At 30.9% G+C, this 15,277-nt stretch overlaps 1 protein-coding gene across 2 annotated transcripts; it reads left to right on the top strand.

The window, feature by feature from the left end:
• Nucleotides 1-1,569: 1,569 nt before the first annotated feature.
• LOC143068257 (peroxiredoxin-5, mitochondrial-like) lies at nucleotides 1,570-13,298 on the top strand. 2 transcript variants are annotated; one of them, XM_076242173.1, is made up of 7 exons: nucleotides 1,591-1,728; nucleotides 2,024-2,144; nucleotides 7,342-7,476; nucleotides 7,894-7,935; nucleotides 8,547-8,636; nucleotides 9,110-9,204; nucleotides 12,010-13,298. In XM_076242173.1, exons 2-7 carry the CDS (start codon nucleotides 2,142-2,144, stop codon nucleotides 12,146-12,148), a joined length of 504 nt encoding a protein of 167 aa, XP_076098288.1. In that variant the 5' UTR covers nucleotides 1,591-1,728; nucleotides 2,024-2,141; the 3' UTR covers nucleotides 12,149-13,298. The 2 variants fall into 2 exon arrangements, with proteins under 2 accessions (XP_076098287.1, XP_076098288.1); XM_076242172.1 differs by lacking the exon at nucleotides 2,024-2,144 and having other exon boundaries at nucleotides 1,570-1,728.
• Nucleotides 13,299-15,277: the final 1,979 nt, after the last annotated feature.

Below are 15,277 nucleotides of genomic sequence, written 5' to 3'. Positions count from 1 at the left end.
ACTCACGGGAAAACAAAATAAACTAAAAGTGTGAGTGGTTTGACATTCATACATGTCAGGTAGAACCGGTCCTACTAAAAAGCGCCCGGGAGCGCCCGAGAGCGCCCGGGAAAAGAAAAAGCGCCCGGGGAAAAGAAAAAGCGCCCGGGGAAGGAAAATTAGCGCCCGGGAGAATAAAATAATAATATTATGTAACAAAAAAAATTTCCATAAAAAAAAATCATTGCTGGTTTTGTCCTTAATATAAATTGGGATATGTACAATGCTACATCTAAAGTGCCGGTTCTTGCACTTTTGCATTTTATAGATTTCAAAATTGTATATAAATAAGTTATTAAATATAAATGAGAGTATATAGAAGAATCATGAACGATATTGTCCTCGATCAAAACGTATATTTTGTTACTTAAAAATAATCAGTGCCTGAGGTCTAGTATTTTAGCAACTGCATGGTGAACACCTTTTTATGCAGATGCTGGTAAAGATATATGATATCTTTTTATAAAACTACCACAGGCTCTTGGGTATATGATACAGATTCTTTTTTTTTTTTTTTTTTTTTTTTGCTGATTAAAATATTCAATTTTCTATATTTATAATACATATCTATCACTTCTGTGCATGTCTCACCTAGTTTCGAGTGATTTAAACGACCCAGAGAAAATACCCAATTTTACTATCCATAAATCAGCAAAAAAAAGCAAAAAAAAATCTGTATCATATACCCAAGCGCCTGTGAAAACTACAACTGTTTTAATGGCAATGCTTATCAGGGTTTTAATGCTTAGTTTTAAATTTAAACAAAACTCCTGCTTTTTACCCCCTTGTTTTAACTACGGTACATGTATAGTACTGCTTTATTTGCTGATTTATTATGTGTAACTCTTTTAATTTTGATTAGATTAATATTTATCTGTGAAATTTAAGTGTTTTTTACATTTTTCATTTTGATATCGTTTTTGAAAAATATGTCTTACATTTTATAAATCTTCAGCATAAACTGTGATCAATTACTATCTGTCTTTCGAAATAGTAGGCCTATTCATATATTATTGTTAAAATTGAAGCATTTGTACTTGTTATTGTGTTTTATTAAAAATTTCTATTATCTTAATTTACAAATTACTTGTCTAAAATTTTAAAAAAATCAATGTGCATAACTTATTTCATGGCCGGACACAAAGTTGTCTCATGCCAATAAAATATCTATTTAATTTCCCCGGGCGCTATTTTTCTTCCCCGGGCGCTATTTTTTCGTCCCCGGGCGCTCTTTCTTCACCCGGGCGCTCCCGGGCGCATTTTAGTAGGACCCGGTAGAACGTACTTGGTCAGATCACAGAACATTTGTTTTGCCCTCCCCCTTTTCCGTATTCTTGGTATTTTTTTTATTTCTAGGTGTATATCTTAGATACCTTTAACACTATGTTACAATGTCGTATGAATACCAACAATACTAATTCATGCTTTTATTCCTCAGAAATTAATAAAATTACAAATCAGACGTGCGTTGTTTGTTTGAGTGACACGGAATAGACTTTCGTCTTTTCCGATGATGGGTATTATTATATTTTGAAAACAGATTATCTCCCTTCTACAGAAGAAAAGAAATGAACAGCTGAGCAATTACTGTTTTGAAAAATGACAGCATGGATATTTAGGACCTGTAACTCAGTTCTTCAAAAGCACTCCACATCCTGTGCACGGAAATATATTTTTCGGTCATTCAAGGTAGAAAAATGTACAATGTACATCTGTGAAAATAAAATAATTTATGCCTCCAACTTTAATAATTAGAAGTACTGAAACTACTACACATGTATATACACAGTCTTATAGTAGTCTCAGAGACGTATACGGATATATCTTTAATTTTTTCTAAAGGAGAATGCCTATGCTTGTAAAAATTGTGTCTGTCCTCATAAAAGAACTCTTGATTACTACATTTGATTTTCTCTTGGGTGCAAGTTCAGTAGAAAAGGATCATAATACATAGCCTTATCACCTATTTTCTTTTTTATTGCAGTCAATCTGACTGAGAGGGTCTCAATAAATAGTGCCAAGAAGAAGCAATTAAGAGACAAGGAAATAAATTGGCAACCAGAAGTATAATTTAGTGACAAGAAAACAAATTTAGGCTGAACATGGTGAAAAATATAAATATTTAACCCTTTCAACGCTACACAAAAAAATAGAAAAATGGCTGCTGCTGCTGCATTTTTTTTGTGTTCATTCATTAGAACAGTATATTCCTTTTCAGACTGCTGTATCTTTTTTATTATAAGAGATACAGAAAAGGTTATTGCATGAAAAATGCTCAGGAGAGTATGAACTGTAATGTTAGGCAGTTATTTCAGTAAAACTTTTATCAGGTTACCTTCATTTTCAGGTAATTAACAGGTAAAAGGTGTAATTTATTACATTTGTGTTGAATTTTGAATAAAAACTACTTTTAGTCTTCATCTATTTTGTTTTTTTATCTGCCATATAATAAATAAGACACCAATTGCTCGATTCCATAGCGTATTGCACCATACACAACGTATTATGTAATCATGGCACAAATCAGTGGCTCCGTCCTCAAAATTTTCAGTCAACCTCCGTTTTCCCCCCTTTTTCTACGTCTCTTAATGATCGATCAAATCATATTTCCCACACGAATTGAATGTAATAAACACATTGAGATTACAAGAAACCTTTTAACTAATCCTCGTCGTCAGTTTCGCCATAAAAATGCTGAAATATTTCCATATTTACAGCTTCGTTTCCGATTTCCGCCATTTGCATTTGTCAAAATATTTGTTTTTATTTTCCTTAAATTTTCCTTCTGCTGCATGATTTTACAATAAAAATTGCCGGGATTTCAAGCGCAAATGAGACCTTGCATATCCTCGATTCATACAAGGAAAAATTAGAGAGGACCCGAATGAAAACCCAATGGTTTAAGAGTCCTTATGAAAAATCTGTTGTCATCCTAGCATATGCCGCGAATAGCAGTGGCGGACGGCGTATGTCATCGCGGCATATGCCGTGTATAGCGTTGAAAGGGTTAATAATCATTCTAAATGAAAAAATATTTGAAACAATCATTAAGTTGTCTTTTTTTTATTAAATATACAACAATGTGAATTAAATTTGTTTTAATTTTTTTGGTAAAAAAGTTTCTTACTAAAAGAACACTATAATGTATTACAGTTTATTCCCTGGGGGTGCCATTTTGAACTCTTTATGTGTGAATCAATAAGTATGTAGAGATTATAAGATATATATATGTTACAGTAAATAGATGAAATTAGGAATTACATGTAATTACTAAACAATTCAGTAAATACCTGTAATTACTAGTCAATTTAGTAATTACATGTATTTACTGATTGGTTCAGTGATTACAGGTAATCACTGATTTATTTTGTCATTTTTACAGCTATTTACTAACTTGATATTTTTGTTTATATCTTTGACATAATTCAAAAACCCTGATTCTGTAAAAGTACTATTATAAAATTTAAAACATCAAACCATTGTAGGCCAGTGGCTGATTTTTTTACTCTTTGGTAGGGTTGTTGTCTCTTTGTCACATTTCCACTTTCAATTTTATTCGACACAATTTTGTTGTACACTCGTAAATGGAGTTTAACAATTCCATCGCACAAATGATGTTATTTAGAATCTATGTGGTTATGTAAGGGTAGAAGAAGATTGGTATTTTTATGGTAATGTAATTGACATTGTTGATGGGTTTTGTTACTCAAGACATGTAAGAGTACTGTTGATAATCATTTATAACGGTACTTTTTTGAAACACAGAAACACTGAGTTGAGCAACGTAGAAAAGCGGTAATTGTCTTGAAATCATAAGCATCATCTTAATATTTGAATATTTTCACGTACAGGAATTTGTTTAATAGATATAGGAAGATAAGTGCCAACGAGACAACTATCAATTCAAGTCACAATTTATCAGTAAACCGTTATTGGTCAACGTATTGTCTTCAACATGGAACCTTGGCTCACAATGAACATCAAGCTATAAAGGGCCGCAAAAATTAATAGTGTAAAACTATTCAAACGAGAAAACCAACGGTCTAATTTATGTAGAAAACGAGAAACACTTATAAACCACATCAACAAACGACAACTACTGAACATCAGATTCCTGACTTAGGTACCTTTGATAACTATTAGGACAGGTGCAACCAATTGCAGCCTGATAAAACGTTTGAATGGTACCAAACCTTCTCCCTTATCTGAAACAATAGTGTAACATCACAACATAGAAAGACACGCTATAAAGTATCAATTGGAATGAATACATATACATGTACAAGTAGCATTTTATGCTATGGCAGTCAGCAATAAGGCTTTCAAAAACTCCGAATACTGAAAGAGTCGAACAATGTACCACATATGCAAGGTTCTTAATATTAAAGCCTTGGTCAATTTTGATAGGCCTTTAGTCTAAATGCCAAGCCTTAATTATTAAGCTATTCGGTTGGAGAATCAAATATAACTAAAGACTAAGGAACATGAACCACACAGCAGTATGTGGGTGACAGTAGGTGCTGCTGATGGGTTAGCAGATCCTGCTCTACTTTTAGCACCGACTACCTAGGAATTATTTACTCCACCATTGTCTACACAGGAAAATGCATGTACCAAGTCAGAAATATTACGGTTTGTTTTCCATTCATTTGATATGTTTCAGCTTTTCAATTTACCAGTTGAAGGTGAAAGTTAGAGGACTTTCCGTCTCTAAATATCGTTTGAGTTCGGTATTTTAATTATTTTACTTTTAAGATAAAGGCCAACTGAAATTGCAAAAAGTAAAAAAAACATTTGACAAACAAAATCAATATATATTTAACCCTACAACATTCAAATTTTGAAAACTACATGAAAGTTATAATGCACTGGAATTCAAGGTTTTTGTTTTATAGATACAAGCAGATGTGGTATGAGCGCCAATGACACAGCTCTCTCTCCAAGTTACAATTTGCAAAAATAACCCATTATTGGTCAATGTACGGCCTTCAACACAGAGCATTGGCTCACAATGTTTTAATCATTTGCAGATCTTTTAGATTCAAGATCAAGTTAAATCTTTGATAGCTACGATCCCTAAACAAATTCTGGCAATTTTTTCAGGTTATTCTTGTTTTTGTTTTCAGATTGATCATCGTTTTGTTAGGTTGTGAGTTTAAAATGAAATTTGCTTGCTAAACAACTAAAGACTGCTGCGATAGTTCAGTTAATTGACACAGTTTCATATGTGTTTTTAAAAAAGATCTTTCAATAGAAAATGTACAGTACATGTATATGTTTAATTACGTATCACAGAAATAAAACATTTCCAAAAAAATCAAATAAATATTTTCAAATATGTTAATAAATTTAGCAAGGGTACATTATGTTTGTATTTAATTTTTAAACTGATATTATTGAATCAAATAATATTGTGCAGATGAGCATAATTTGCTTACAGTAGTACACGAATAGACGAATAAATGTCATTGTCAACGGTTAGTAAATAGCTGTAAAATTTCGTTTTAAAGTTAGTAATTACTGGTAAATACTGGGCAGTTTCAGGAATTACATGTATTTACTAAGTGCATCAGGAATTACATGTAATCCCTAAATTTTAGTGATTACATGTAATTCCTAATTTCACCTATTTACTGTAACATATACATAGAAATACATGACACATTTTTTTTTCTGTCTTTGTAATATTTAGCAGGATTAAAGGTTCAAATACATTTGTTCATTGTGTATTTACAATTATTAATAAAAAAAAATAAAAAAATAAAGGTATACAAGAACATTTGGATATAAAAAAAGGAGGTGTCAATTTACTTGGGGGTTTTTTCTTCAATTTTTAACTGCCATTTTTCTCTATTTTATTATGGACACTTAGTATATAATCAGGATCTATATGAAATTTTACAAGAATATTAAATACCACAAAAACAAGGTTGGGATTGATTTGGTGGATATTTATCCCTAACATGCAGGAATTAGGGACAAAAAAAAGGGGCCAAAATAAGCATTTTTTAGTTTTCAGAAAATATCTTGTGTTTAAGTGTATGGATATCTCTAAAATTGGACTATAAGCTTCCATGCTACAAAGAGAAGGCTGTGATTGAGTTTGGGGGTAGTTACTCCAAGGGGAGGGAGAGGGGTAAAAAAGAATGGGGCAGGGATTTTTTTCTACAAAATTTTTAGAAAAGTTTCAAGAAGAAATCGTCACAGAACTGCCCAATAGATTTTTAAGATCTTTGACCACATTTATTTTGTGTCAGAAACCTATATTAATATGTTTAAATTTGATCACAATCCAAATTCACACAGTATCAAGCTTTAATATGGTGTCCAAGCCCTATCTATTCATGGTTCAATCTCTGCGGTTGTATCAGAGAGGGACGAAAGATACCAAAGGGACAGTCAAACTCATAAATCTAAAACAAACTGACAACGCCATGGCTAAAAATGAAAAAGACAAACAAAAAACAGCACACACGACACAACATAGAAAACTATAGAATAAACAACACGAACCCCACCAAAAAACTAGGGGTGATCTCAGGTGCTCCGGAAGGGTAAGCACCTGAGAAGCATTTTATTTAGTATACAATTGCAAAGACAAATTATTATCTTGTTTTTTTCGCTACTACAATGTAGCTTTATATAACTGCTACAAATGTGTCATGACTGTAAGTGAAAGTTCTGTGTCATCTTTCATTTTAGTTCTAGAAATTAACCATTTAGTTCCATATAATCATATTATATTAAAAATGTAAAAGTTTTTGATGTTTGCAAAAAAATATATGTGTTAAAACATAAAAAGAAATCTAAACCAATGTTCATACAATATTTACACATAGATCATTCACAATTGACACAGTGACTGTAAGCAGCTGCCATTCTCCAGGCTTGACATAGGCATTTTTCAATAGTAAGGCTATTATCATGTTTGTGTAGCTTCCCCCACTTGTATGACTTGATCAAATAGTTTAGATTTTAGAATACAATGTATGAATGTCAAGGGTCCAACTATTATTTGAGATATTTTTTCATTTTTTTGTGGGGTTGGGGATGGAAGGGAGTGGGTACCATTGTGCAGTAAAAGACTACATCTACAAGTACAATCAAGTATAAAATGTCAACTTTGGTATGAGAGAAAATGACTTTATAGGAAGGGTGACCTTTGAATTGAGGCTTTAAATGCATAGGTATTACTAGAGATGACAAAAAGGTGATCTTTGACTTGTGAAAGGTTTGACTGTAGTGAAATGTAACTTTTAAATTTTTAGTTCATAACCAAAAATGTTGTTTTTTTTTTTTCAGATTGGAGAAAAGTTACCAATAGTGTCTGTGTATGAAGATACCCCTGAAAAGAAAGTGAATCTCCAAGAATTGTTTAAAAATAAAAGAGGTGTATTGTTTTCGGTAGTTGGTGCATTTACACCTGGGTGTACAACGGTAATATCATATATTATAAAAGCAATAACACATGCATTTGTACACCCCTATTTATGAATTCTTTTAAATATAAATAATATATAACCAATAGGTAGATACATGTTTAACCAATATTACTTGCAATGTAAAATATCTATTTTTGAATTTTACAAGAAGTTGCAAAAGCATTTTCTTTTATATCTATATTTGTTTAATATCTTATTATAAATCAGTGGTAAGTTTCCATGTAGTACATTTTGTACCTCCTTGACCTTCAATAGTTTCATGTTATTGTTCAGTCATCATCATAAGCAGGTGAAAATTTCAAGTGTGTTCCTTTTTTATTTAACATAAGCAACCTATGAGTCAGTTCTGCTATTTGGATATTTATTGACAGTCATCTTTGTTTTATATTATATTTTTGGATTTACTTTGCAGGCACATCTTCCAGAATATCTTGAAAACTTTGACAGATTTAAGGTAAATTTTATTTTTTTATATTCATAGAAAAATAGATATTCATTGAAAATATGCACATGAAAAATAGGAGTAAAAATGGGTATTTCTCAGATAACTTGTATTGTAAAGCTACAATAACATGTGATCAGCATACAAGTTTGATAGACAATTCATTATTCTATTGCCTTTCAGAAAAAAATATTTTTAGAATACATTTTTCAAAGTTTACAAACAAATGAAACTTGACAGAACTAATTCATACCATGTAAGGTGTACGTTTGTCTGGCAAGGTTAATGTTACCTTGACCATATTTTCATGGTTTATTGGTCAATTAAGATTTTGTGATTTGATCTGTTTCTCAGTTACTACATTTATTAGATATAGGACCACTATATTTGGTGTTTTGAAAGATTGAAGGGTGTACATATTTGTCTGGCATACTTCATCTGACTGTGACCTCATTTTCATGGATCATTGATAATAATAAATTTATGTGATACTTGTGGTAAAACCTTCATATTACAGATTGTCAACACCAATTCAAATCATAAGTAAAACAGGCGTGGAATTGTTGTATGTGAACTCTTTTTAAAATTAACATGATAGAAAATGTATGATTTGTATTTTGTAGGAGGAAGGATATGATTTGATATGCTGTATTTCTGTTAATGACCCATTTGTAATGTCAGCTTGGGGAAAACAGGTCATGGCTGAAGGAAAGGTAAATGAACTTCTAATATGTAATTGCCTTTTTCATTCAGAGAGTTTCAGTAAATTTGGGCTTTATATCATAGTTTCTCATACTGGACTTCAGAGTCTTGTACTTTTACCTTTGAGAACAGTTCATCAAAACTCAAGGTTATCATGAATTGTTTGAGATGTTAAAAAAAAAATGTCATTTGAAATTTTGCCATATTAAATCTTCCTCTTCATTCACAATTTTGAAAACCTAAAATCTTAGCATGTATCTTTTAATTATTTCTATGAAAGTAAACTACTTTTGGCAATATTTCCAATATTTAAGCCAAGGAAAGGCCTAAGAACACCTCCATCTTTTGTCTATTAGTATATGTGTCAATTGAAGTTTAGATTTGAGCTGTTGTAGTGTGACAACTTTTGACATATTTGGTAGGAGTATGTAAGTAAGTATTGTATTAAAGTATGTGACCTCAGACAGTTCTTTTTTTATTTCAGATTACAATGTTGGCAGATCCTAAAGCAGAGTTCACTAAAGCTATGAATATGGATTTGGATTGTACTAAACTACTAGGGAATGTTAGATCTAAAAGGCAAGAAATGATTATAAAACTAAAGACTCTAAGGAGCCTGTATTACTATAAAATAGGGTATATTTTCCCTATTTTTAGAATGCCAATCTTTCACCTAATAAATCCTATTCACTAAATTTCATTATTAGAATTGCAGATTTAGATGTGGGGCCTTAGTAGCAGAGTTGTCTGAGTTTTCCAACAACTATATCACTAGCCTGTCAACACTTAGGTTGTAAGTTAGAAACCTGCAAGTGGCAGTTGTGCTCAACTACAATCTTAATTGACTAGTATTGTCAGTTTTCCCGCCGAAGCAAATTTTGTCTCTGTAAAACTTGATTTTCATCAATGTTGAATTGTTAGTTAAAAGATAACGTCAATGTGTTAAATGACAACTTTTCTAAATTTTGGGAAAACATTTCAGCTGAATTTTTATACGACCGCAAAATTTGAAAAATTTTTCGTCGTATATTGCTATCACGTTGGCGTCTGCGTCGTCGTCGTCGTCCGAATACTTTTAGTTTTCACACTCTAACTTTAGTAAAAGTGAATGGAAATCTATGAAATTTTAACACAAGGTTTATGACCACAAAAGGAAGGTTGGTATTGATTTTGGGAGTTTTGGTCCCAACATTTTAGGAATTAGGGGCCAAAAAGGGCCCAAATAAGCATTTTCTTGGTTTTCGCACTATAACTTTAGTTTAAGTTAATAGAAATCTATGAAATTTTGACACAAGGTTTATGACCACAAAAGAACGGTTGGGATTGATTTTGGGAGTTTTGGTTTCAACAGTTTAGGAATTAGGGGCCAAAAAAGGGCCCAAATAAGCATTATTCTTGGTTTTCACATATATAACTTTAGTTTAAGTAAATAGAAATCAATGAAATTTAAACACAATGTTAATGACTACAAAAGGAAGGTTGTTATTGATTTTGGGAGTTTAGGTCCCAACAGTTTAGGAATTAGGGGCCAAAAAGGGACCCAAATAAGCATTTTTCTTGGTTTTCGCACCATAACGTTAGTATAAGTAAATAGAAATCTATGAAATTTAAACACAAGGTTTATGACCATAAAAGGAAGGTTGGTATTGATTTTGGGAGTTTTGGTCCCAACAGAATAAGGGGCCCAAAGGGTCCAAAATTAAACTTTGTTTGATTTCATCAAAATTGAATAATTGGGGTTCTTTGATATGCCGAATCTAACTATGTAGATTCTTAATTTTTGGTCCCGTTTTCAAATTGGTCTACATTAAGGTCCACAGGGTCCAAAATTAAACTTAGTTTGATTTTAACAAAAATTGAATCCTTGGGGTTCTTTGATATGCTGAATTTAAAAATGTACTTAGATTTTTAATTATTGGCCTAGTTTTCAAGTTGGTCCAAATGGGGGTCCAAAATTAAACTTTGTTTGATTTCATCAAAAATTGAATAAATGGGTTCTTTGATATGCCAAATCTAACTGTGTATGTAGATTCTTAATTTTTGGTCCAGTTTTCAAATTGGTCTACATTAAGGTTCAAAGGGTCCAAAATTTTTGATTTTAACAAAAATTAAATTCTTGGGCTTATTTGATATGCTTTATCTAAATATGTACTTTGATTTTTGATTATGGGCCCAGTTTTCAAGTTGGTCCAAATCAGGATTCCATATCAAGTATTGTGCAATAGCAAGAAATTTTCAATTGCACAGTATTGCACAATAGCAAGAAATATCTAATTGCACAATATTGTGCAATAGCAATTAATTTTCAATTGGAGTTATCTTTCTTTGTATAGAATAGTAGTTGATAATATATGTTGGAAATTTGCCAGACATGACTATGATGTCATTTTCTATTTTTATTTGCCAATAACTTTATGTAAATAACTACATTGGAAATTTGCCAATATAAAATGTTGCTGATGAAGCTTTTTTTCCTTATCTTATCTAAAATGTTTTTAGATAATGTATGTTGGACATTTGCCAGACATGACTATGATGTCATTTTCTATTTTTATTTGCCAATAACTTTATGTAAATAACTTCATTGGAAATTTGCCAATATAAAATGTTGCGGATGAAGTTTTTTTTATTGTTTTATACAATAAACAATGTATATTCACTTTTACTACCAACCAATCTTTACCATTCAGTGATAACAAGCACTTTATTTTACATTTTAATATTTTATGATGTATTTAAAAGAGTAGTTATTGTTGCAAACTCCATTAGAAATTTGAATTGATATCAGTTTTGGAAAAAGGGAAATGGGGATGTGAAAAAAAGGGGGGGGGTTTAAATTTTTCTCATTTCAGATTTCATAAATAAAAAGAAAATTTCTTCAAACATTTTTTTGAGAGGATTAATATTCAACAGCATAGTGAATTGCTCAAAGGCAAAAAAAAAAAAGTTCATTAGACCACATTCATTCTGTGTCAGAAACCTATGCTGTGTCAACTATTTAATTTTAGATTTAAAAAGTTTGAAGAAGAAATCTTTAATTGATTTGTAAAATCTTGACATTTGTTTTGTGTAAAAAAAAACCATGTAATGTCAAAAATTTGATCACAATCCAAATTCAGAGCTGTATCACGCTTGAATGTTTTGTCCATACTTGCCCCAACTGTTCAGGGTTCGACCTCTGCGGTCGTATAAAGCTGTGCCCTGCGGAGCACCTGGTTACTTATATTATATTATATTTTACCCAAGTGAAATTTCCAATATAAATATTTTTGCCATATTTATTTGTTTGTGTAGTTTAAGAGAAGATGTAGTATTCTAAAAGAGCTAATAGTTATAGAACAGTAATATAGTATTCAATAATCAGTCAACTTTGTTTTTTTACAGGTACTGTCTGATAATTGAAGATGGTGTTATCAAAAGTATTATGACAGAACCTAACCATACAGGACTGGCTTGTTTATTGTGCATAAAAAACTTTAGTAAAGGAACCAGGATAAATACAGAACATGGTACTACAAGATAATATTGATGTATTTCCAAATAATTCAGAAAAACAATGCAGGGATTTACTATGCAGGAATATTAGGTGCTACATTGTATTGATCATTAGACAGTTTATTCAGGCTTAATATGCAGTGACAGTGCAGATTAACAACATTTTTAGATCAACACTGTCTTTACATACTAGTCAATATGTTTCTACAAATACCAATAGCAAAGTTTTACCACCCTCCTTTTTATTGATCCCTAGTTACCCCGTTTTAAAAATCCTGGATCCCCCTCTGAATAGTTTTTTCCTTATCTAGTCTTACACTTGGGTTATTACACACAATATAGGAGTATAATATTAGTAGAAGCAAATTTATGTTGCACACAATTGTAAATGTTCTACACATTGCTGTACATAAAAAAAATGGCTGCATTTTTCTTGGCAGCTACAAAACACGAATTCCTGATTTTTTGTACTAAATTTATGTCTTAATAAGTCTAAGCTAAACCATTTGCTTATCTAATTTCTGTTGTCCGCTTCCAAATTGTTTGGTATGTATGTGTATTCCTTTCTTTTTTTACTCAAAAGCAAAAGTTGGGTTATAAATAGTGGGCAGTTTTGTATGGTAAACAATAAAGTCAAGATTTTGAAGTATAATTGCTTACAATTTCTTTTTATATTAAATCAATAAGTGTAATATATACAGAATAATTATGAATTGTTATTAGTTTAAATTAACTTTTGATAAAAATGTTGTAAGCATTTTTCTTTTATGTTTATCATGTCATGTATATAGGGAAAGGTATCATATGAATGATTTTTTTAACTTAATTATAGGAATAATGTGTGTATTGTACAGGGAAAAGTATAAATTCTGTTAATCATGTTAATTTTTTTTCTAACTGATCAAAATAATGATTACTGTCTCACTTTTGGATACTAGATTTCACAGTAGAAGTTTCTGTAGAACATTTGATTATTTATAATGTAATAGATCATTTTTACCCTGGTATCAAAGCTATTTTAAAGAGGTGATTTTTTTCAGATGTGTTTATCAATATACAAAATGGTAAAATATGGTGTTGTGTTATTTGTTTAATAAGTGATAGTATATGTTTTTAAGACAATGATAAACAGATGACATTTGTATAAGTAAATAGTATAATAAAATGATACAAACTCATTACAAGAGAATTATTCTTACTAATGCATTATCCTGCTTAGGCTGTCAAAACTTTTGGTGTTTAGCAATTCTGATGTAAGTTAAGAAAAAGACATCAAACAAGGAATTATTTGAATATATAGTATCTTTTTTTAATTCCTGACAATTGATAAGAAATGTATGATAAATACTTATTCAACTTGATAGGGTTAACCACCTGCACATGGCTAAGGTTCAAATAACTTTCACTGATATTTCAGTATAAACCAACTATTAAACCTGCCTTAGTCATAGAATGTAATCTGCTCGTGGTGTGGTGCATTTAAGTCTGATTTTAATGGACAAGGATTGTCCGTTTTCATGCAGTCATTGTTCTCTCTTGGCGCTCAGCTTTCTTCACCAACAGAAATATCAACAATTATATAGGTAAGGTTGCTGAAAGAGGTGTAAAATAGCATCAACAAAACATCAATAGTATGAATTTTAAGCACAACCTTGCCTTAGAGGCCAAGTAAGCATTTGCCATCAATTGGTGTCTGTTGTGGACTGTAGTTTACTTTTTCAAAGATCTTTTATTAAACTTTTGATTAATTTAAGGATGTATTCTTCCGATGTTTCAGCCTCGTTGAAATCTTGTTCTGGAATTATTTCCAAAATATGTGATACAAGTGGAATATTTCAATGAATTTAAAAAATGTTATAATCAAACATAACTCTGTGAAAAAAATGTGTTTTTACAATAAGTAGTTTTTGAGTAATCAATTTTTCAAATTTTATTACCTATCAAGTTGGTCTTTTTAGCCAAAATTTTGAGAAAATCGGTGAGGGATACAAGAAATAATTTAACCATAAACATGTACATTCCATATCCCTTTTTTCTTTTCAAATTTCTTAGATATGTATTTTTTCGATCATTCATAACAAAGAAATTGAAAAAATATGCTTTTTGTTCTTAAAACAGAGAAAAATAACAAATTTACAAAATTGACGGCATGGTAAATTTGACACAAAAAAGCATCAAAATATGATAGATAAAGGCAATAGCAGTATACCGCTGTTCAAAATTCATAAATCTATTGAGAAAAAACAAATCCAGGTTACAAACTAAAACTGAGGGAAACACATCCAATATAAGAGAAGAACTACGACACAACAGAAACACAACATTAAAATGTAACACACAGAGAAACGAACTATAATATAACAATTGCCATTGACCTGACTTGGTACAGGACATTTTAATAAAAACAAATGGTGGGTTGAACCTGGTTTTGTGGCATGCGAAACCTCCCACTTTTATGACAATGTTAAATATAATATTAAAATGACAACATTATACGATATGACAATACAAATAAATGGGATAACATATAGGACAGAGAAACACAAGAATAATAGCTAACAAAAGGTGCCAGGTTTAAAATTTAATACGCCAGACGCGCATTTCGTTCAAACAAGACTAACCAGTGACCCTCTGAGTAGTTTTTGAGTAATCAATTTTTCAAATGTTATTACCAATCAAGTCAGTCTTTGTAGCCAAAATTAAAAAAATTATAAAAATTAATGAAACGTGCGTCTGGCGTATTTTTTTACTTCCAAATGGCCGTAGCTATAAAAGAAGTGCACCACCATATGATTTTTTCTTCACCAATTATTCTTTTACAGTCTTATAAACCCAAAAATCAGGTTTAGAAAGAAAGTTTAATATCTTGAATTTTTTGGCTCCTCAGAGATGTACATCCTTAAACTAAAGGTGATGTGAACTATTGTTTGAAAATCTAGTATTTTAAAATTTGTAAGAATGCACAAATTGTCATGATCTATCTTCTTCCTGTTTACAGTACACCAGTGACTTCTTTATTGGGCTTAAGTGTTGAATGTTTTTGACGAATATTCATGGTTTTGTCTATTATATCTGATATTTTAGATAGGTAGACATTGTTCTAATATGATCAGCTTTACAAGATCTACAAAAATGTCAATATGATAGAAACCATTTG

This window comes from Mytilus galloprovincialis, chromosome 3 (genome assembly GCF_965363235.1).
Source record: "Mytilus galloprovincialis chromosome 3, xbMytGall1.hap1.1, whole genome shotgun sequence".
NCBI lineage: Eukaryota > Metazoa > Mollusca > Bivalvia > Mytilida > Mytilidae > Mytilus > Mytilus galloprovincialis.
Note: the sequence above shows the minus strand (reverse complement) of the source record. Positions and strands in the feature narration are given on the sequence as shown.

Coding starts and splice junctions, on each gene's coding strand:
- LOC143068257 (XM_076242172.1), top strand. CDS start 1,639: ATGACAGCATGGATATTTAGGACCTGTAACTCAGTTCTTCAAAAGCAC. Junction 1,729..7,341: donor ATATTTTTCGGTCATTCAAG/GTAGAAAAATGT, acceptor TTTTTTTTTCAG/ATTGGAGAAAAGTTACCAAT. Junction 8,637..9,109: donor AGGTCATGGCTGAAGGAAAG/GTAAATGAACTT, acceptor TTTTTATTTCAG/ATTACAATGTTGGCAGATCC.